At 39.2% G+C, this 22,340-nt stretch overlaps 3 protein-coding genes across 6 annotated transcripts; all 3 read left to right on the top strand.

The window, feature by feature from the left end:
- LOC149041934 (uncharacterized) lies at positions 1-9,318 on the top strand. Of its 3 annotated transcripts, none has more exons than XM_089211707.1 (8): positions 1-289; positions 4,418-4,583; positions 4,848-5,066; positions 5,621-5,843; positions 5,979-6,355; positions 6,436-6,867; positions 7,354-7,714; positions 8,100-9,318. In XM_089211707.1, exons 2-8 carry the CDS (start codon positions 4,439-4,441, stop codon positions 8,467-8,469), a joined length of 2,127 nt encoding a protein of 708 aa, XP_089067833.1. In that variant the 5' UTR covers positions 1-289; positions 4,418-4,438; the 3' UTR covers positions 8,470-9,318. The 3 variants fall into 3 exon arrangements, with proteins under 3 accessions (XP_089067833.1, XP_089067835.1, XP_089067834.1); XM_089211709.1 differs by having other exon boundaries at positions 37-289; positions 7,393-7,714; XM_089211708.1 differs by lacking the exon at positions 1-289 and adding an exon at positions 2,001-2,446.
- Positions 9,319-9,568: 250 nt separating this feature from the next.
- LOC149041933 (uncharacterized) lies at positions 9,569-15,776 on the top strand. Of its 2 annotated transcripts, XM_089211710.1 has the most exons (8): positions 9,569-9,672; positions 10,875-11,025; positions 11,417-11,635; positions 12,339-12,561; positions 12,690-13,066; positions 13,162-13,593; positions 13,947-14,307; positions 14,778-15,776. In XM_089211710.1, the coding sequence occupies exons 2-8, from the start codon at positions 10,881-10,883 to the stop codon at positions 15,145-15,147; spliced, it is 2,127 nt and encodes a 708-aa protein (XP_089067836.1). In that variant the 5' UTR covers positions 9,569-9,672; positions 10,875-10,880; the 3' UTR covers positions 15,148-15,776. The 2 variants fall into 2 exon arrangements, with proteins under 2 accessions (XP_089067836.1, XP_089067837.1); XM_089211711.1 differs by lacking the exon at positions 9,569-9,672 and having other exon boundaries at positions 10,076-11,025.
- Positions 15,777-16,202: 426 nt separating this feature from the next.
- On the top strand, positions 16,203-22,244 carry LOC149041932 (uncharacterized). The gene is made up of 2 exons (XM_089211712.1): positions 16,203-16,565; positions 18,330-22,244. The coding sequence occupies exons 1-2, from the start codon at positions 16,298-16,300 to the stop codon at positions 19,817-19,819; spliced, it is 1,758 nt and encodes a 585-aa protein (XP_089067838.1). The 5' UTR covers positions 16,203-16,297; the 3' UTR covers positions 19,820-22,244.
- Positions 22,245-22,340: the final 96 nt, after the last annotated feature.

Raw genomic sequence — 22,340 nt, 5'->3', positions numbered from 1 at the left:
TGGAACTGCGTTTTGTGACTAAATGCAAAAAAAAAAGAAAAAAAAACCAAGCCGAATTTATACCTCGGGCGTTTCCTTCGGAAAGCCCGCGTAACAAGGCCCGCGAGTTGATCCTTCTGAGGAGTTGTGTTGGTGAAACACCCGGTTAAGTTCCGTCCCCAGGCTCTTATCGTCTGAGAATCTGACGGAAACAAAAGAACCTCACAGGCGTAAATTATTTTCATGCGCTTCAGCTGAGCGAGTCGCCGTCTTGTCTGGGAGAGGGATTTAGTCTACGGAGACAGAAAGGGTGAGTTTCATGTAACAGGTAGACTTATTATAAGAAATATAGTCTGAGCAATAACTTGAGCAGTTGTGTGTGCCATAAACGACGTAAACAGAACGCGAAAGCGTCGCGTGATATGATATGATAAAAGCTGCCTCTTGTGTGCTAGTGTTACCAATATCGACGTCTTGTGATATCGCCACAGAAATCATCTTGCGGTAATATGAGGTTTAAACAAAGAAAAGCTGCGTTTATTACTTCAAGTCAGCATCATTAACAAATTAAACTGAGAGGAGCCTCGTAAAAGTTTGCTCATCTTGACCGAGAAATACTCTTACCTGTAAAGTAATCCAATGCATGTTGCAAACAATCGATCAGAAACGCGGATTAGCATGTGATATTAGAAGAAAAAAACAGGATTAAGTCAAAATTCTCCAAACAAAACGAAATAATCCTTAGATGGCAACTTGCCAATGTATTATATAAAGAGTACAAATTTTGTACTTAAAGTAAGTTGGAATTTGAGAATTTCGTGGTCTATTGAGACCCCACCGCTTATGCGGATCAAATCGCATCTAATAAGCTGAATAATACACACAATTTGACTGGTTATGTTCCCATATCAGGTCTCTGCAGTGAATATTAACATTAGTCAATTACTAACTGATCAAATTTTTTGTTAATGCACAATTTTTGAAGACGAGCAAGATAGCTTGGGACATTTGGTGGTTACACCTACCTCCGAAGCTAAGAACAAACCTATGGCTGCCAAAATCACCCAAGACTACCTGGCAAGCTCTTCTGTTTTTGCACAGATTTTTTTTTAATGACATTCTATCGACAACAACAAACTACGAGAGAAAGTCACCTTCAAACTTGTTAGAATTACACTCTGAAAACAATCTAGTCCGCTAGTCTAGGCAGGATTTTCCACGTCCATCTCACCCTCGCTCTTTCTTGCGAGGAACGAAGCATTTGAGCGCCACTTTTGCTCAAATGCCATGAATCGCACCCTGGGTCCAGATATTGGTAACAATTTGGAAAACAGTTGGCTTCAACGTCAACACAAGTAGCGCGTGCGTTAATCAAAACGCGAGAGATCAGTTCCTGCGTAGTAATGATTCGAGCGAGAGCAAGATGGGTTTGTGATTGACGCATGAATTAATCAGTGAAGTTTTGGTCGCGGCGGAAGGATGTTGTCTCACGAGTGCGTTTGGTCGCAAACAACAACAAACACAAAAAATCTCTCTTTTTCTTTCCATGCTAATGCTGTTTACAAATGGCCTGACCCGCTGATACCTAGAGTGTAGAGTTACTGTATAAATACACACCAAATTGCAGCAACGTTGTGATTAAAAAAAAAGGCAAAAAGAACTCTGTGAAAATTGTCCGGCTGCCGGGCCTATATTACTTATAATCAGAGGGTAGTGTTATATGCCAATAAATCCAGTCCTATTTGGTTTTTTGGTAAATTGTTTTTTCTATTCGCTTTTTTCCTTTGACAACTAGGTGTATGTCAATGTACAGCTAATTTTTCACTTCAGATATTTTACTTGGGTAATCTCGAGGAGGTCTTGCTCAGTCCACTTAGTTTTCAAGAACAATGCGCCAGACACTCCACTAGTATACAATTCACTTCACTCTGAGGTTGATTTCCGTTCAGGTTTTCGAAACGGCGGGCCTCAAATAGTCGTGGACAATTTTGTTCGACTACGTGTTCAACCGCTACTCCAAGCTGCAAAGGATTTACAACTGCAGATTATTTAGAGAGCCTTCTGCCCTTGCAAAGTTGTTTTTCTGGTCACACATCAGTGATCGATGAATTGAAGGGATTCAAATCACTTGTTCTATGCGGAATGAAACTCCACGGTTTTTGTCAGTTACGTTGATCCCTTGACGAGAACGGAAGAAGTTCAAATGTAATTAGGAAAAAAAAAAAAAAAAAAAACACCTCTGGAACCGGTATCCAAATAGTGCGCGTGGTACCCAACAGTCGTAGACGAGGTCCGTGCCCTTTGGTAGCGTTGCGTGAGATTGAAAAACATCTGGTCAAATTTCGTCTCCAAGCTCTTACCGTGTAAGAATTTTAAAAAAAACAAGAAGTTGTTAGTGGTTGACCGCCGGCTTCGGTCTAAAGTACCCTCGTGTTTGGCAGCATAATAATTCTACGAAGATATAACGGTAAGTGAAGAGCAAAAGTAATTCTTCAAAAGAACAGTATTTGTAATCTTTCCGCTTTTATTGACACAAGGAATCGAATGAACGTATTGAAAGAACGCGAATACTCTGCCAAATGAGATTAAAAATGACCTGAGTTCGCCAGTATCGACCACTTTTAATATCGTTGTTGGTTTTACTCAAATTATCTCTTCACCACCAAATATAGAACCAAAAGACTTCTAGTTTTACAGGAACATCATCCATTAGTCGAGAGCAACCTTAAAATTGCTTATCGTGCCAGAATATATTCTCGCTGGTAATATAATCTTAACACTTGTGAGACGGATTAGCATATGAAATTTTACATAAGAAACAATAATCATCGGAAAATGAAATTATACATGATCCTTTTAAGACAACTTGGAGGTTTATGATATTGATAAGAAAGGAGATTTCATAAACAAATCAGTTGGACCTAATTCCCGGTGACCTTGCGGGTCGTACACGAGCTGTTTTTGGATCACAGGGCGATAAAAATGTCCCGTGACATTGTCCGAACGATTTCTTGTAAAGTATGCAAGAACAGCATTATTTAGCAAACATTTCCTATTAACATATCGCAAGTGATCATTGTGGGTGAATTATGAAGCTGGTGAAGCATAGTGTGCAGTGACGATGCATAGGAAGTTGTCACTTGAGCGGGATCATTTTTCCTTAACATTTAAAAAACAAAAATTGCTTTGTCACCTTTCTCTTTCGGTTTCTCCTAGATTTTTTTCTCTATCGCTTCCTTTTTCGTCTTGAATTCTGTAATCTCATTCAAAAATAGGAGTAGTAACACTCAGTTTAGACTGAAGAGCTAGTGAATCATGTGAGCAAAATTTAGAAATCTTAGAGAGAGAGATAAGTCGTTTATTAAAATAACATCTGGCAGTCGTGAGACTGAATTACATGTTTTAAAACAATAATGGATAATCTATACACATACGATAAATATAGTAATGAAATCTGAACTATCAAGTGGTCTTGGCTGCATGGTGCATAATAATAAGTGAGTTCTTAAATCTGTTAGCCCTGACTAATGGCAGTGAGTAAACTCTTTTATGCCTCCGTTCATGATTACATGGTCCACGCTTAGCTGGTAATAGGTTCCAAATTAAGTTTGTGTCTCTCGTTGACATCTGTAGTCTCGATCTGACTAAATAGCGTTTGACACAGAGTTTCTCTTCTTTTAAACAGAGTTCCAAGTTTTGCTTTAGCTGTTGCTTCTTTGTAATTGAGGGCTAGAAAATGATCTGTCTCATGCAGGATCCGACTTGTTCCTAGTGTATTCTTAATTTTGATCGCGCGTTCGCGGGGTCGCGTTTAAAAAAATGAATTCCACGATATTGGCTCAATTAGGATTAAGGCGCAAGAGGTTCCTCTTTCCCATCTTCTCCCACCTACGACCCGTTATGCGCACATCGCGCACACGTTTGCCTTTACTGTTAAGTGAAGACAGGACTGGATACGCCTCGTGAGTCCAAGTGTAATTTATTCATTCAAATTGTGACCAGATTCACTCACAGGAACGAAGAACTTATTAAAATTTGCCTTGCACGTGGCTTCGTAGCTCAGTTGATACTAGCGCCTAATTATTCTTCAGGAAGCGCGTCGAAGCCTGATATTTTTTGGGCTGATTTTGTTTCTTAACCAAAACAAGAGAGAGCGAAGTGGAAGAAACTTGAATCCTGGCAACCGCAGAGATATCATTTAGTCTTGTTGTCATGGGAGCTACAAATAAATTGACTCAGTTCCCAGCGTGGCGTGAAGTTTGAAATAGTCTTTCAAAAGTATCATCGTGTATGGGTTAAGTTCTCGTACGTCATCTTCTCTTGACTAAATAACTACTTTATAAACTTGTCTGGTTGGTTTCAGATAACTTATCTAAACCTCCTCCTTCCCTTTGTACACGCTTTTGATTAGAACGAATAATACCTTTTCTATTTGTAGAATTAAATTGCACAAATCATTATGTCATATTCTGTGCATCGAATTCCTACGGCCTGGATACCAATGCGAGATGGAATCAGACTGGCAGCTAAACTGTGGATCCCTGAACTGGAGGATAAAACATTGGACACATCTGTAAAAGCTGAAAAATATCCGGCTATTTTAGGTAAATAAACATATCGGCAAATGAACTTATCAATGGGCTAAAGATTTTGAATACAGCGCCTACATGCACTTAGGTTTGCGTGAGGTAAAAACATTAGTTATACCTAGCTTGCAAGAGGTTGCCTCTTTTGTGCTTGTAAACATATTACGACTAGGGAGATATTAAAGGCTTAAAAGAGAATTTGTCGCTTATCAGTGTGTACTCCTGTAAAAGGAACTTTGTTTGTTTTTTGGTTTTTTTTTAAGTTATCGTCATATTCTCCAGAAATTCTTCCATACAGACGCGCTGACTACACGGCTCAGAGGGATGAATCGGTTCATTCATATTTCTGCTCTCATGGCTATGTTTGTGCCCGCGTGGACATGCGGGGATCTGGGGACTCAGAAGGATTTTATTACGATGAATATGAAAAACAAGAGCAAGATGACTGCTGTGACGTCATCAACTGGGTTTCACAACAACCTTGGTGCACGGGAAATGTTGGTAGGTTAGCTGATCTCGTAGAGACAATTATTTTATTTTCGCAGAAAACCTACAAGGTGACATGGTGACATAGTCCTTCGGGCGGTTTGCTTTGTTCTTACTTTGAGTTCTGATTGGCTTTTTTGATTTTACTCTTTGTTTTGATTGGCTTTTGTGATAACTATCTTTTTGGTTTTAAGATACTTTATCGGATGCACTCATGACTGGAACGAACCCCTCATGGGACCCTCCTGCTTTAGCTTCTACTACCACCCTCATACAGTTAGACCTTGAGCTTTCAATGAATTTTAAAAGTAAATTTTTCTTCAGAAGAACCTTTATTGATTGGAATACCCAATCAACGATTTCACACCAATTGTTTCAAGGTTCGGCAGTGTTACGGCCTGTCTGGAAGCCCTTTTCGTGGATGTCACGCAACGCGTTAAAGAAGCGTCGTTACGTCACATCCTAAGCAACAGCTGCGAAGGAGACTAGAGCGTTATTTTCGCGAATAACGCGGGCGAGCTTCCATATAAACTGTGGCGATTTTCGTGGCTTACCATTTTAAATTGCAGGTATGTATGGTAAAAGCTGGGGAGGATTCAATGGCCTTCAAGTAGCTGCCAGACAACCTACAGCATTGAAGACAATCATATCTGCTGACTCTAGTGATGACCGATACGCTGACGATATCCATTACCGAGGTGGTTGTATTCTTGGCAGGGAAATGTTATCATGGTCACATGTCATGTTCCTATATAATGGACGCCCTCCCTATCCTGAAAACTTTGGACCAAGGTAGTTGTTTTAATCGAGCTGGAGTAAAAAAATTTCTTTTCTCTATTGAGAAATCCACGTTTGACGTGCAGATAGATCTTGCACAAAATCCCTTGATGTATTTGTTTAACTATATCATCTTGGGGAAACTTTCAGATGGAAGGAAGCTTGGCTGGATCGCCTAAACAAATCCAGTGAACCCTGGATACACATTTGGCTTTCACATCAGTCACGTGATGCATACTGGCAGCATGGTTCCATTTCTGAGGATTACGCCTCCATCAAGTGTCCCGTGTTTCTTGTAGGGGGATTTTGTGATCTCTACACCGATGCAATATTTCGTATGGTGGAACATCTGAAGTGCCCAGTTCGAGCGCTTATTGGACCGTGGCCCCATAAATGGCCTGGTATCGCCACACCAGGGCCTCGTATAGACCACCTGAAGGAATGCTTGAGGTGGTGGGACTACCATTTAAAGGGCCTTCCAACCGGTGTCATGGACGAGCCTGTGATGAGGGTGTACATGAGGGATGGTATGTTATCATCGGTTTGTCTGATTTTTTTTCCAGAAGCATCTGTTTGTACCAAAACTAACCAATTTTTACGATTCCAGGCATTTCGAAGGCGCACCAGAAGGAGATATGGCCAGGGAGATGGATAGCAGAAGACTGCTGGCCCTCACCAAATGTACACCAACAAGAATTTTTCCTACAAACTGATAGGGGACTGGCAGTTGCATCGGATAGAGACGAAAAAATCATTGAAAAAGAGCCAGCAGAATCTATTGTACCAGTCAAGTCCTCGTATCTCAGTGGAGCGTGGGGCGGTTTTCTTTTTGCAAATGGTCTCGAGGATCTGCCGGTGGAGCAGGGAATAGAGGACGTTTTGGCGGAGTGCTGGGAGACGAAAACGCTTAAAGAGCCTGTGTCAGTAGTAGGCTTTCCCGAGGTTTATTTACAGATAAGCTGTGATAGACCCAGTGCTCTGGTAGCCGCCAGACTTTGTGACGTGTTTCCTAATGGAGAATCTGCGCTAATAACAAGAGGTATGTACACTCAACGAAGCTGCAGCCACATGCATAGTTAATTTAAATAGTTCAGTGCGAGAGGAAAGCACAATGCCAATGTATGCCCTTTCTCCGGAAAAAGTCGAAGGAATACAGAATCGGCTGAGAGTTTAATGTCTAAATGCATAATTTCTCCTTATTTCCTGTTGCGCAACAAAACTTAAATGTTCAGATGGTATTTAAGATATATAAGAAATAAATAACAATAGAAAGTGAGTTTAGAGTGTTTAAGTAGGAAAAATTTTTGTCTCAAATCACTTAACGCAAAACAGCACTCCTTCCCTTCAGACCCAACCTGAAAATCCCGCGCCAAGAGCTATGTCACGCGATATTTTGACGTTTTGCCTTTCGCGGTAATCGATAAAAATCCTACGACTTAAAGTCACTATTAATTGATATTCACGCCGAGTTCAATCTCTTTGGATGATGTTAAAATATTTTGCTTATTATTTAATTTTCTCGCAGGAGTGCTTAACTTGACTCATCTCCGTGGTCATTCATCAGGAGATATTCAGCCTCTTCAGCCTAATGAAAACTATCGTGCGCAGTTGAGGCTTGACTCTACAGCTTACACTGTTGCTGCTGGTCATAAAATTCGCCTGGCGCTTTCCTCAGTCCACTGGCCGTTAGTGTGGCCTTCTCCGCAGTCGTCAAGTCTCTTTATAAAAACAGGAAGTCAAAGCAAGCTACTACTTCCAATTCGAGTATTTTGTGACGACGTCAGAAAAAAAGATTTCAAGTTGCAATTGCAAGAAATAGAGTCACTGATGGAATATAAACACGAGATTCTCCCTGTTGAGTGGAGGAGAAAACCAAAAAGGGAAAGGTAAACTTTAAAGGTTGCTGACTCCTACAGCTGGAAATTTGTTTTTGTCGATATATTTGGTTGCCTCCTGCAGAGACTGAATTTCACAGTTTTGTTGTTAAATCTAATGCACAGCTGGTCGGAAGGTCACATCAACTAATTACTGATATGCGGTGATGAACATTTTTCAGCCTTCCATTTATCAAAAGGAAAGGGTTCAATGAAATTATGTAGCAATGAAAGGGTTTATTATTTATCTTCTGTAAAATCTTGGTGCAACTCTTTTGGAATATTTCCCCTGCATCGTGAGAAATTCCTCTTCCCTGTTATCAGACTTTCAACTTTTTTATGGGATTACCATGAGCACCCAGTTAAGATGCAGCCTTTTTTAATTCATTTTCTGTAGGACGCTGGAGACATGTCAGTTGTCAGATGAATACAAGCTGTCATTTACCACTGACTCTGGATGTTTTCATCTGAAAGACACGAACCGCATCTACGAAAACGTCAGAAAAGAAATGTTTACAATCAAAGAAGGCGACCCAACCACTGCTAAGGTTACAATGCAAGGCGTTATTACGTTGAAGAAAGAGGATCAGATCGCTGAGCAGGGGGGGAGTGGGCATGAAAGGTGGGAAGCTAGGGTCCAGGCCTTGAGCGAGATGTGGTGTGATGAACAATTCTTTTATGTGAAAAGTCAATTAACAACTTGGCATAACAGTGAAGAGTGCTTTGATAGGACGTGGACAAAGAAAATAGAACGCTTTTATGTTTAAAGGTTTTTTCAGCAATAAAGAGAAAATTTAGATCTAACCTGTGAGAATTTTATGAAGCAAAATTATTTTTAAACATATTTCGTTGATTTTAGATTTTAGGATGAAAGTAAGCATTGAAACTTTTCAGCGGCTGCAAGTGATCTTTACAGTTGTTGCTTAGGGAGAAAATTGTTTTTTGGAGTCGTCAAAATATTGATTTTATCATCGCTAACTTTTTTAAACATTTGTTATCCAAGGCTTATTTGTCTTCTAAAAGTATTCACGATAATAAAAGTTAGTTACTTCTTGAACCCTATGTAAAATTTAGTTTTTCAGTTTAATATTGCTGGTTTAAGTTCAGGTAAGCCTCGTTCATCTAAACATATTTTGCTGGTGTGAAAGGGGCATCAGTTTTTTTCGGTGGAAGGAAGTTGTCACATGATTGTGTTGCGTTGCAAAGCAGTCTCGTACCCAGACCTTCCACGGCCAAGAGATGGGAAGGATTCTTCATTTCAGCTGCAAATATGACCTGGGTAAAATGTTGGTCGCGAACAAATTCAAATTATCGAGACGCCATTTACTGTCGCAGACAATAGCCTGATTTGACTGCAGGATCGAGTGTTACTCTTATCTGCAAACGAGTTACTAGTGCAGATTTTATGAGAGTCTTCTGCCCGTACACAATCGTTTTTCTGTTCACGCATCAGCTAACAATGAATAGATGGGATATTATCCATTAATAATATTTTGCTTCAACATAATGGAAAGATTCTGAAATACATGGACGGTCAGCTATAAAAAAAACTTAAATTGAATTTTGTCAACTGTGGATTTAAAAAAATAAAATCCTTGCTTTTTGAGGTATTAAAACCAGGAGCCATTCTGACTATAATTGTCATTTGCCCTGTTCTCTGCGAAAAACTAAATGAGGCCTCTGTTCCTTCGCTTCCGGTGGATTTCAAAGAAAACAACTCATTTTATGATTCTAAATTACTTAAGGAATTAAAATGAGAAATCTCGGGAACTGTCAACCAAGTAACCTCGTAGCCAGTCATCGTAGATGATCGAGGTCTTCTGTAGCGTTGCGTACCAGTGAAAAACATCCGGTCAAGTTATATTTCGTCTCCAAGCTCCTAACGTGTGAAGGAATTCAAAACAAGTTGACAGCCGGTTTCAAAAGAACCCTCGTGTATCAGAGAAGAATAATTCTACGGAGAGGTAACGGTGAGTAAAGTTATTCTTCAAAAGAGCAGTAACTGTATTTCCATTTTGCTACCTCTGATTTACACAAAAAATCAATTGAACGCATTAATAGAGCGTGAAAACTTTGCTAAATATGATGGAATGCAATCTGCGTATTGTGCATTGGGCTCTTCAATATTGATTACTTTTGCTATCGTTTTTGAAATTCACTCAAATTATCTCTTCACTACCAATAACACAAAGAAAAAGCATTTGGTATTAATGTTAGATCTTCTACAAGTCGAGGGCATTCTTAAAACAGCTTATTGCGCCAGAATATTCATTCAATTGTAGAGTTATCTCGACCGCGAGTTAGAAATAGATTTTTTTCAAAAGAAAAAAACAATCCTTATATGCTAATTGTGTCACGAAACATTGTTCCTAGGCCTATCTCTCGTTAGAAAAATTTCACTGGCCGGTGGAGTGAATCGTGAAAAGGTTATTTCAAATAAACTTAAATGTTCTAATTCGTTGTCATAAATGGAGATACAATTCTTATTGCAAGAAAAAATCGACACAAATATGGGCTGTTTTCAACCTAAAAGAACTGCATTATTTACCAAGACATTGTACACTGAATGTCACCCCTCAAGGGAAACGATTACTTTAATTTTCCCTTTGTGTCAATGTTTCCCGAGACGAAGTTGAGAACAGACATTAAGTGAATAGGATTAGAGAAATGGTAATTTTTGAGCTCGGTAAAGAAAGAGAATAGAGAAAGATGTTTTTCGTCTTGTTACGAGCGTGGAACAAGGAAAAAATTCTGAGTCTCCATGAGGAATCGAACTCCCGACCATCGGATTCCTCACTCCGATGCTCTACCACTGAGCCACAGAGACTCTACAAACATGACGCTAACAAAGTTGCTGATCCTAGCAGTATGCAGGACGCGTGTCATAAGAACTTTGTAATAGACCTCGCTCACTTTTGAGTCTTTGTGGCTCAGTGCGCGGAATTTTTTTACCCACAGGCTGTTCCATTGTGTTTTCAGTCTTTTAGAGGACTGGCGAACGTGTCTGGAATCTTCGAAAATTTAAGGGAAGAGGGCTTAGACAATATCACCCTACAATCACACCATCTTCTGATCACGAGCAAAACTTGATTATTGGTCGTATACAATATTGTCGTTATCATTATCACTTATTTATTCATAATTTTTCTATTTGAGGAATTCAACTGCACAGATCAATATGTCATATTCTGTGCATCGAATTCCTACGGCCTGGATACCAATGCGAGATGGAATCAGACTAGCAGCTAAACTGTGGATCCCTGAACTGGAAGACAAAACATCGGGCACATCCGCAGAAGCTGAAAAATATCCGGCTATTTTAGGTAAGAGCTGGTAAAATTTCACAATACAGGGTCACTTATTTATATCTCATTGAATCACTTTACCACCTCCTTCTTCGAACCGTCCCGTCAAAATGGACCTCAATGGCCCTGTCTTCTGTAATTTCTCCCTGCAGCTATTGCCAGTCATAATTTTTACAGAGTGAGAGTGGGAAATACAAATTTGGGATTTAACGGCAATCTTATAATGTCCGCGAGGGAAGGACTGGTGACTGACGTTTCGAAAACCTTAGCGGAAGTCATCATCAGACTCAAAAACCTTGACACACAAATTTCGACAGAAAAGATGATTCAAAATTGTATATTTTTTTGCTTCGTAGAAATACTGAGACAAGCTTTGCGCTTCCTTTTTGTTTATTGTCATTTTCGCTAGAAATTCTACCGTACAGACGCGCTGACTACACGGCTCAGAGGGATGAAACGGTTCATTCATATTTCTGCTCTCATGGTTATGTTTGTGTCCGTGTGGACATGCGGGGATCTGGGGACTCAGAAGGATTTTATTACGATGAATATGAAAAGCAAGAGCAAGATGACTGCTGTGACGTCATCAACTGGGTTTCACAACAACCTTGGTGCACGGGAAGCGTTGGTAGGTTAGATGATCTCAAGGAGAGAATTGTTTTATTTTCGCGGAAAACCAGAGAAGAGTCTTTTTATTCGGCGAGAAAGAAAAGAAAAACCAGGCACCTTGAACCTGAATTTAACCTAAAAACTACTTGAGAAGGGTTTACCATTGCAATAGGGCAATTTTCAAAGGAATTTCGAAAGTGATTCGAGATAACACTGGTTTTGCTTCATTACTTTTTATACTTTTTATACTTTTTTATGATACACCTCTTCAACCAATCAGATGCATAGGTGAAACTCATCGTTAACAGATGACTTTTTGGTGCTTTAAGCAGTTTGCTTGTTTATTCTTTTAGTTCTGATGGGCTCCTCGCAATTTTTCTGTTTGCTTTGACTAGCTTTTGTGATTACTACGCTGTGCTTTTACAATACTCAATCAACATGCACTCCAAGACCTTTGTGCACGTCCTAGTCTCTACTATATTAACTTTCTCTCGGCTGAAATTATTTTTTGATGCGACCATTCCTGTTGCTGCGAGAACTTTCTTAGAACAATAATTTTTTTTAGCATGTCACGCAAAGCTTTGAAAGAGCGTCATTACGTGACATCCCAAAACAGCCGCGAAGGAGACCAACCGGTGGTTTTCGTGAATAACGAGTTTCTTCGTAGACGAGTTTCTTCGTAAGCTGTGGTGATTTTCGTAGCTTACCATTATAAATTGTAGGTATGTATGGTAAAAGCTGGGGAGGATTCAATGGCCTTCAAGTAGCTGCCAGACAACCTACAGCATTGAAGACAATCATATCTGCTGACTCTAGTGATGACCGATACGCTGATGATATCCATTACCGAGGTGGCTGTATTCTTGGCAGGGAAATGTTATCATGGTCACATCTCATGATGTTATATAATGCGCGTCCTCCCTATCCTGAGAACTTTGGGCCAAGGTAGTTGTTTTATTCGAGCTAAAATAAAAATTTTTTCTCCATCAAAATATTGTAACGCGGTGAGATAAATCTTGCATTAAATTTCCTTAGGTGTTTATCTTAGTATATTATTTCTGTTAACCTTACAGATGGAAGGAAGCTTGGCTGGATCGCCTAAACAAATGTAGTGAACCCTGGATACACATTTGGCTTTCACATCAGTCACGTGATGCATACTGGCAGCATGGTTCCATTTCTGAGGATTACGCCTCCATCAGGTGTCCCGTGTTCCTTGTGGGAGGATTTACTGATCTCTATACCGATGCTATATTTCGTATGGTGGAACATCTGAAGTGCCCAGTTCGAGCGCTCATTGGACCGTGGCCTCATAAATGGCCTGGTGTGTCCACGCCAGGGCCTCGTATAGACCACCTAAAAGAGTGCTTGAGGTGGTGGGACTACCATTTAAAGGGCCTTCCAACCGGTGTCATGGACGAGCCTGTGATGAGGGTGTACATGAGGGATGGTATGTTATCATCGGTTGCCTTTTTATTTATTTTTCTGATTTTTTTTTCAAAAACATCTGTTTGTACTAAGACCAACCAATTTTTACGGCCCCAGGCATTTCGAAGGCGCACCAGAAGGAGATATGGCCAGGGAGATGGATAGCAGAAGACTGCTGGCCCTCACCAAATGTACACCAACACGAATTTTTCCTACAAACTGATAGGGGACTGGCAGTTACATCGGATAGAGACGAAAAAATCATTGAAAAAGAGCCAACAGAATCCATTGTACCAGTCAAGTCCTCGTATCTCAGTGGAGCGTGGGGCGGTTTTCTTTTTGCAAATGGTCTCGAGGATCTGCCGGTGGAGCAGGGAATAGAGGACGTTTTGGCGGAGTGCTGGGAGACGAAAACGCTTAAAGAGCCTGTGTCAGTAGTAGGCTTTCCCGAGGTTTATTTACAGATAAGCTGTGATAGACCCAGTGCTCTGGTAGCCGCCAGACTTTGTGACGTGTTTCCTAATGGCGAATCAGTGCTAATCACAAGAGGTAGGTCCACTAAACGAACAAACCACCTGGTGTTTCTGATACTTTCCTATTTTCAGTCTTTTACTGTTTGCTTTGGTCGTTTACAATTTAGTTAAGGTTAAGAGGACCCAAGTATGAGAAAACCTTTGTCGTAAAACATCCCATTTCACGATCAAACGTGAACTGCAAACCGCAAACCGGGTGCCTAAAGCTACGTCACGTGATGTTTTGAAGTTTGTTGTTTGCGGTAGCCAAGATAAAAACCTTAGACTTAAAGTCACTAAAATTTAATCTACACACCACTTCAATTTAAGTCATTGTGCTCAACCTTGTCTGATGATTTCGAAATTTGTTAATTTCTTAATTTCCCGCAGGAGTGCTAAACTTGACTCATCTCCGCGGTCATGCTTCAGAAGATATTCAACCTCTTCAACCCAATGAAAACATTCATGCGCAGTTAAAGCTTGACTCCACAGCCTACACTGTTGCCGCTGGTCATAAAATTCGCCTGGCGCTCTGCTCAGTCCAATGGCCGTTAGTGTGGCCTTCTCCCCAGTCCTCAAGTCTCTTTATAAAGACAGGAAGTCAAAGCAAGCTACTACTTCCAGTTCGAGCATCAAGTGAAGACGTCAGAAATAGGGATTCCAAGTTGCAATTGCAAGAGATGAAATCAACGATGGAGTATAAACACGAGGTTCTTCCTTTTGAGTGGCGGAGAAGACCAAAGAAAGCAAGGTAAACTGAAAGAGGTGTTGACTGTCGCAGCTGGACATTTGTTGTCACTTAGCGAAACTAAACATTAGATTTTGGTTCCTTCCTCTGTTCGCTGGTAACTGGTTGATTGGCTAATATGGTCGTTTGATCACGGTCTCGCTCGCTGTTTTGTTTTCTCGAGTTTACTTTGTTCTATATTTGTTTGCTGGTCCATCACGCTATTCTTAATTATGATACAGTCATGAGAATTCGTTGGGAAACAAATTCTCTAGAGCCTTCAATTGATAAAGGAAAGGATTTAATTCAGCTGTGTAACAAAAAAGGTGTATTATTTATCGCCTGAAAATATTCCCTGTGGAGTAGTTTTTCTGTGGAATAGTTTTACTGCAGGGTGGTAACTTCTCCTACCTATTTTGAAACCTTCGACGTTTTCATTATGTTGTCATGAAAATAGTATTACACCCATGAAAGGTGCTTCTTTTTTTATGTAGGACACTGGAGACATGTCAGTTGTCAGATGAATACAAGCTGTCATTTACCACTGACCTTGGATGTTTTCATCTGAAAGAGACGAACCGCATCTATGATAGCATCAGAAAAGAAATATTTACGATCAAAGAAGGCGACCCAACCACTGCTAAGGTTACAATACAAGGCCAGGTTGCATTAAAGAAAGAGGATCAGATCGCTGAGCAGGGAAACAGTAGGCGCAAAAGGTGGGAAACTAGGGTCCAGGCTTCGAGCGAGATGTGGTGTGATGAGCAGTTCTTTTATGTGAAAAATCAGTTAACAGCTTGGCACAACAGTAAAGAGTGCTTTGATAGGATATGGACAAAGAAAATAGACCGCTTTTATGTGTAAAAGATACTTTTTTGCGAAATTTAAGTCAAACTTGGAATAGTTTTTTATTCCGTTCTTTTAATTTTTTTGGGATGAAATTGAGTGGTGGAATTTTTTGAGTGAAGGTTCGACGACTTAATTTTAAAAGTTCTTACAGGTAGAAAATGGTGGTATAGAGTTTCGGGCAAAAGAAATTTGATATAAAAATAGTTTTTTTATCGCTGTTTTTATTTCAAAACTTTTTATTCTTTTGATTTTTTTAAAAATTATTTCGTACGATTTTGTAAGGATTTCAAGGTTCCAGGGATTAACGATATAATAATTATTATCCTCCAAAATTGAATCATCGAAATGACAAATGAGTGGTGGACTAAAAGGCAGAGTATTATCCCAAAATACACGTCATCACGCCTCGTGAATTTCTTTTCCACGCCTCTCAAATACTAATTTTTGATCGCAAAAGACATGAAGGGTCAGTGACGTGCGGAACAACTAAAGGTCATTATTTTTGGTAACTTCATATAGTAATGTTGATAATAATAATAATAATAATAATAATAATAATGATAAGTGATAACAATATTAATAATCATAATTTTAATTTTATAATTTTACAATACTATAATTTTTATTAAAAAGATGCAGTATCTGTTTTTGATTCCATATTACAATAAAAAGCGTCCAATACAGCCCCTCAGCTAGGCCCAATCTCCGAAGTGGGTCATGTTTAGTAAAGATTATGTACCTTAAGGGGATTGTTCCAAAAGAAAATACTTCTCGTGAAGATTAAGACACACGAACGGTGGCAATTTAAAGTTCCTAGCTACAATCCCCTTTCTGGCTGCGCGTGACACTGTCTTAAATATTTAATTGCATGCGACATTTCCTCGAGCGACGGAAGTTTTCACCTGTAACTCGCGGCACCCTATGTAGCATAGCCATCGAGGTGTGGCATACTTATGGAAATGTCATGTACTTGTCAAATAGTTGTGAATATTATTTCTTATGCTAATGTCGAGACGATATTTAAAGAGTGGCGTGCACCAAATAAGGGGTTTGTGTGCATAGGTTATAGGCGATATGTGACCCGATTGGATTAGACATCCCTATTGAATAACACAGTAGGCACGCATAAATTGAAAATGAAAAGGAAGTTGTCAGAAGTCTAAACATGGCCGTTGCTGCTACACTTCTTCCAGTACTCCTGCTGTTCCCTGTCTACCTCTTGCCCTTTGTAACACAAGCAAACCAGTTAACTGTCGATTGCTCTTTCGGAGAGCCAGACTTGGCAAGTAACCTTACAATGTCTGCCATGGTTACAGGCAGACTTGCAGCTTCCAAATATCAGAGCCACTTATGTGTCGTGAAGACAAGTGGATCAAGCCATCAAAAACGCTTCTTGCAGGTGAAAGCCAAAATTGTGAACAACGAATCGAATGGTAAGCGCGCCGGTATATCTTCTTTCTTTTGACATATTGGGTAAATTTTCTTCGTTTTAAGCAACATATGCTTTTTTCCGCGACAGAAATAGGCCAACTGCAAGTAGATTTTTGACATTAGTGTCACTTTATAATCCCGAGTTACGATGTATTGTAAAAATATAGATTTGCTGAAGAAAGGTTCATCATCTTAACACGTGAATTCTGCAAAACTCGTTGTTCAAGTAAAAGTTGTGAAAAATGTATTGGGGGTTTACGTGGAAGCCATCTCACGCGATCGAAAGGATGCACGCCTACTTTCGTTGCCAAGGCTGATGTTTTATTTACTTTATAATCCCGAGTTACGATGTATTGTAAAAATATAGATTTGATGAACTTTCGTTGCCAAGGCTGATGTTTTACTTGTCATGAAACAAAGACAGATTTTTGTGTTTTCTCTGTACGTTTCTATCATTAAAATCAGCTTCACGGCTGGCCGGCTTTTGGAACGTTTCTGATTATTATGAAAGTGGTGTTTTAGAAAGTTTTTTAGAAACCTGTCGGTAAAACGCTATTACGCTCTGTTTTGACTACGAACTTGGCGACTCTTAGTCCGTATAATGTCAATAAAAGTACATACTGAATTAGCATAAAATGATAACATTGATGTATATTTAGCATAGTCATCGGTTTTGACATAGTACCAAAAGTACTTATTCGTATTCTGTATTCGTATCAACTCCGACCATAGAATATGCGGGCGTACACACCGAAAAAAGGATTCACCCATACTGCTAATGGAACAGCAATAAATGGAAAAACTGAAGACCAATTTGGACCCTTTTACATCCTTAAGTGTTCCGTCTCCGGGAAATGATCCTGGCAGTTGGGGTTAGATGGAAGAAGTTCGATTTGATCGAGGTAGTTCGGGTTGAATGCTTACTTTTCGTGCCACAGCTTTTGAATCAGTCAACAATTTCAACCGGAATCCTAGTTCATTGTTGAAAAATAATTTAAATTGTCCAGTCGTCTTTTTATAGACAGATATCATGAATAAATTAGGCCGGTTTTGTTTGCGTTTGCGGGTGATACAGGAAAAATTTCTCGGAAAGATAAAAACAATTTGCATCTGAAAGCTGAACGGCAACGAACCACGAGTGGAGTGTACTTTACGAACTTTTGATCATCCCTGCTGTGATACGTTCCTTATCAAATATTTGGCTCCTCTTTGTCACAGTTGTTAACAGTGTAATTATTCAAGGTACCTTAATTCAACGTAAAGCTTCAATTCTAAATTTATGATCTGCCCTGTTTAAGATTCATTAATCGACTGAGGTGTTAAAATCGCTTTCTTCGTGGAAAAATCCGTTAGTTTGTCACGCTCTGCAGTAAGTCAAGCCAAAAGGTCCTAAAACCAAAAGTAAACAGGAGGGTCTCAAGGAGGTGATGGCTTTCACTACAATTGGTTAAAATTTTGGCCATTGAACAGCTATTAGTTAATTTCATTCCGTTTCAGGTAAAAGAAACTTTTTTCTTAGTTAACAAACCGTTTAAATTTTTCATGGCTGACTGGTTAACCCCACTGAGACTTAGCTCAAACTTTATAAATATGAAATCACAAACATAGAAAATTTCTGACTAGTAGCAATTTTGCCAAATGCCCATCTTCGATTGACATTAGAATTTGAAAAAATCCTAAGCAATTTCTGGTATATTTGACTGTAAATCAACCAAGGTTTAAATCTTCACATAACAGAAATTGAGGATTTATATTCCTTCCAACAGGATTTTTGCATGCATCAGTATATGGAGCAGGTGAACCCCACTTATTGGGCAACTTGGATGTTTGGAAATCGAAAGGGGATTGGAGTTCTCTCATCATATGTCCGTCACGTGACCACAATAACAAAGATCAAGAAAAACATTTGGTACTCTCAGGAACACCAAACCTTGCTTTTAAAGTGCAGGTAGAAAGCTCTGTTTTAGGAATAGTGCTCAATAAACCACTGACTTTCCGTTTAGGTCCATATCAACCAATCAAAGTATTTCAGTTCATCCCAACAGAAGACATCTCAGATATGCAGCTTGACGTCACTGTCACTTCTGAATCTGACGACGTACCAGCTTACCTAAAAGTATCACGTGACTGCAAGGATGTCAATGAGAACATTGACGTTGTTGACTATAAGGGAAAGTCGATTCGCCTGTCTTTCGCCAAAAAGGGACGGATTACTTTGTCAAGAGTTTCTATTCCACCATTGACTGATTCCACCTCGAGCTGGTTTATTGGAATTGCAATTAAGAATGCGACAGGTGAGACGCCAAATGAGGCGACTAAGAGTGTGACATTAACTTTGAAAAGATCATTTGATTATTCCTACTTTTGGCCCATATTTCACTTGGTCGTGTTGTCAGTAGTCTTTGGTGCCGTAGTGGCGTGCTGCGGTATTCGCTGCTTTCCAATAGCTTCCAGTGGAACTCATCATTCTTCGCCGAGTAGCACTGGAGGAAATGGAAGAGCGGATTATGGATCGATCCCACTAAATATGCAATCTGATGTTGCAGTACATTTAATTCTGACCTCTCGAGAAAGAGGAATGGAAGGATGCTGTGAATTTATGTGGAACTGGTTCAAACGTGGTCCCAAAACATACTCATACATAACTGGTATCGTTGGCTTTGTGTTGATGATTGGTGCAGGCCAGTTTGTTTTCGCCGACTGGCATCTTATGATACAAGAAGGAGACAAAGACACTTGTTATTACAATGACTTTTGTTACAGGGTCAGCAAGTATGATGATATTCCATTCAATTTAATGATTAGTAACTTAGCATATATGATTCATGGCCTAATTCTAGCTATTTCTGTGATGTATATGGAGGCAAAACTATTTTCTCGTTTTAGAAATAGTAATGATCTCCCACCACAGTATGCGTTTTCCATGGGTTATGCTTTTGCCTGGGCTTTATTTTTTGAAGGTTGTTTTTCCCTCGTTTATCATCTCTGTCCAAGTGAGCTGACGTTTCAGTTTGATACAGGGTTTATGTTCGTCATTGCAGGATTGATCGTTGTTTTGTTGTACAATGGAATCGAAATGAAAGAGAATTCGGGAGAAAGGGGATTTGTTGACGCAGCCAATTTCTTCCTTTACTTCCTAGTACCACTGTACATTTTTAACTACTTAGGCACACGGAGCCATTTAACACCTGGGCTGGTTAACGCTCCGGCTTTTTTTACTTTTGCTGCAATTTGGTGGATTTTAATTACTTTCTGAACGGGTTGGAAGTTGTTCCCAGATTTCAGTTGTTCAATAAGTTACATGAAAGAAAATCGCGGTAAGTGTTTTTGGTTTTTTCTTGGTTTTGTTTTACCATTCATTTTATGTGGGTTTTTTTCAAGCAATATTCCTGAAACTTTCTTGTTTACCTGCATTGCAGAATGCATGATTGCTATTACTGGCAATGCCTTGTGCAACTGGGAGAAAATCAAAAGGGCAATATGCGCAAACAAAAAGTGCAACGTTTGTATTCAAGTTGCTTATATCGTGCTTATGGTTATTTTGTGGTGTGTGGCTGGTTGGATTTTTGCTAAAAAAGCAACAACAGATAAAACGCTTTCTCCTAAAAAATCAAGAGATTATAACCAAGAGTGCATAATTTTGAATTTTTTTGACGCCCATGACCTCTGGCACATTTTATCATCCCATGCTCTTCTCATGTCAGCGTATGTGGTCATGTTTATGAGTCACAAGGAGGATTAAATTGTCGTGACTCAAAATCAGGAAATAGAATCCAAACTGAGAACAAAACTTGGAAAACTGCAGATGAGGAGGGGACCGAACCAAGAGAATATATTCTCTTGACCAACTGTTATACTAACGCAACATTTGAAAATTGGATTTTGACACTGCTGGGTAAAGATCCCCTTGAATTTGAAAAAGCTCACCTAGGACAATCAGACTCTAACTGTCCATCATGTGTCCCTGATTGCCGTCCTTGTAACAGTTATAGGTTCAGTGTGGGTCCGTGAGTATATGGCGCCATTAAGTTCAGAACTTAGAAGAAGTAGTATAGTAGTCACAGGATTCTTTTAAACTTATTTTTTTTACCGCACCAATAAGTTATGTTAAGAAGTTTTGGAAACCACTTGGAAATTTTAATTTTTTTTTTCATCTAGTTGACATCTCTTTTAGCAATTTGCTATTCAGACAGTCACTTTAGGACAATAAGCGTTTTTGTTTATCTACAAGGGGAGTTGTAGTAATATATGTTTTTTTAGGTAAAATGTGTTAAGTGATTTGTGAGGAGGAAATACCTTGAAGTAACAGCTTACACACCAATATATAGTTCCTGTTTCACTTTGTGCTTTGTTCACAATATTTCATCCTGGGGAATTTTTACGCTTATTTAGTTCATGCGTGGCATTGATATGATTATTCAGTTTGTGTCATCGGAGTTAGTTTAATCTACAGCACAGTAACCCTTTAACTCCCGTGGCTGACCAAGACTTAATTTCTCCTTAAACTATTGATACAATAACAAGTAGACAAGCGATAAGAACAAAGAAAAATATTAATTAGGGGATTATTGGTGGATCCAATAACAAATTCTCCGAACTAACATCACAAGAACTGTATGGCAGACAGTAAGGAGAATTACTAATGAGATCTTGGGAGTTAAAGGTTAATTAAACAAGCGTATTGTTAAACGATAAAAATAGAAATATATCTAAACTAAAAACATTGTAAGGGTTTCTTATATTGGTGTTGGAAAATGAATGAAAATAATATATTAGCATAAGCCATTCCGTAAACATTGTAATAAGCCAGTTGATCATTTCTTATTCCTTTTGGAATCTTACAGGTAGATTTTGGTTACCTTTTCCTTATTATGATCGTGAATTTGACATGGAGACAGATGTTTTTGCGTAAACTGCGGTTTGCGGCTAGATATCGATATATTTCCATAATTTTCTAAAAGATGACTAATTACCAAGAAAATGACTCTACTTTATAAAAAAATTGATCCTGTATAGGAATTTCCTGGAAATAACCCTCCTTTATACCTTTACCTCTTTAATACTCTCATTTTAAGGCTAAATCCATGTCGAATTCCTGATAAGGAAAATAGTTTTAGATAAAATAGTTTTTAAATTTAGTTTAGCACGTTCGACACCTCTTTTTCTTAGAGGTGACTTAGGGTGTAAATATGTAGTACTTTTCATCTCCCGCACTAAATTTGTAATCAGATAACTTATACGGCTAGCACGTAGCTCTTTTAGGGGCGGTACCTTGGGTACACCCTTTCTTCTCCGAATTTTCTGTTTATTCCGCCGTCATGTCTTCAAGGGCTATTTTCTCTTAAAATATCTTTTCAAATATGATTTTATTATAATTTTCATATTATCAATCTTGTTTTTGTTTCGCACAACCTTGAACGTAAGACTTAGAAATTTAAGGTAGAAAGTCGTTTTGTGAAGGGGAAACATCGCAAAGGTATCTACTTAGTATGCGAACTCCGCTCTGCGTAGTTTAGCGTGATTCGCTAGTTAAGTGTAAAAGTATGACGAAGGTTAGAGATTGACAGCTCAGTAAGTGTCACCTGCATAAGCGGTGACCCACACTTTCCTAGTGAGATCAGAGCTAGTCCCTGTTGTAATGCCTTGAGTAGTAGGAGTGAATAAAGAAAGAGACCACCAAACAACGAGTGTCAGAGTTTTACTTCTAACAGTATCATCGTAGTAAGGGTGTTGTTGAGGTGAAGTGGGGGGGGGGGGGGGGGGGCGGCTGCATGTGA

The sequence above is a fragment of the Pocillopora damicornis genome, chromosome 7 (genome assembly GCF_964200805.1).
Source record: "Pocillopora damicornis chromosome 7, jaPocDami1.2, whole genome shotgun sequence".
Lineage (NCBI taxonomy): Eukaryota > Metazoa > Cnidaria > Anthozoa > Scleractinia > Pocilloporidae > Pocillopora > Pocillopora damicornis.
Note: the sequence above shows the minus strand (reverse complement) of the source record. Positions and strands in the feature narration are given on the sequence as shown.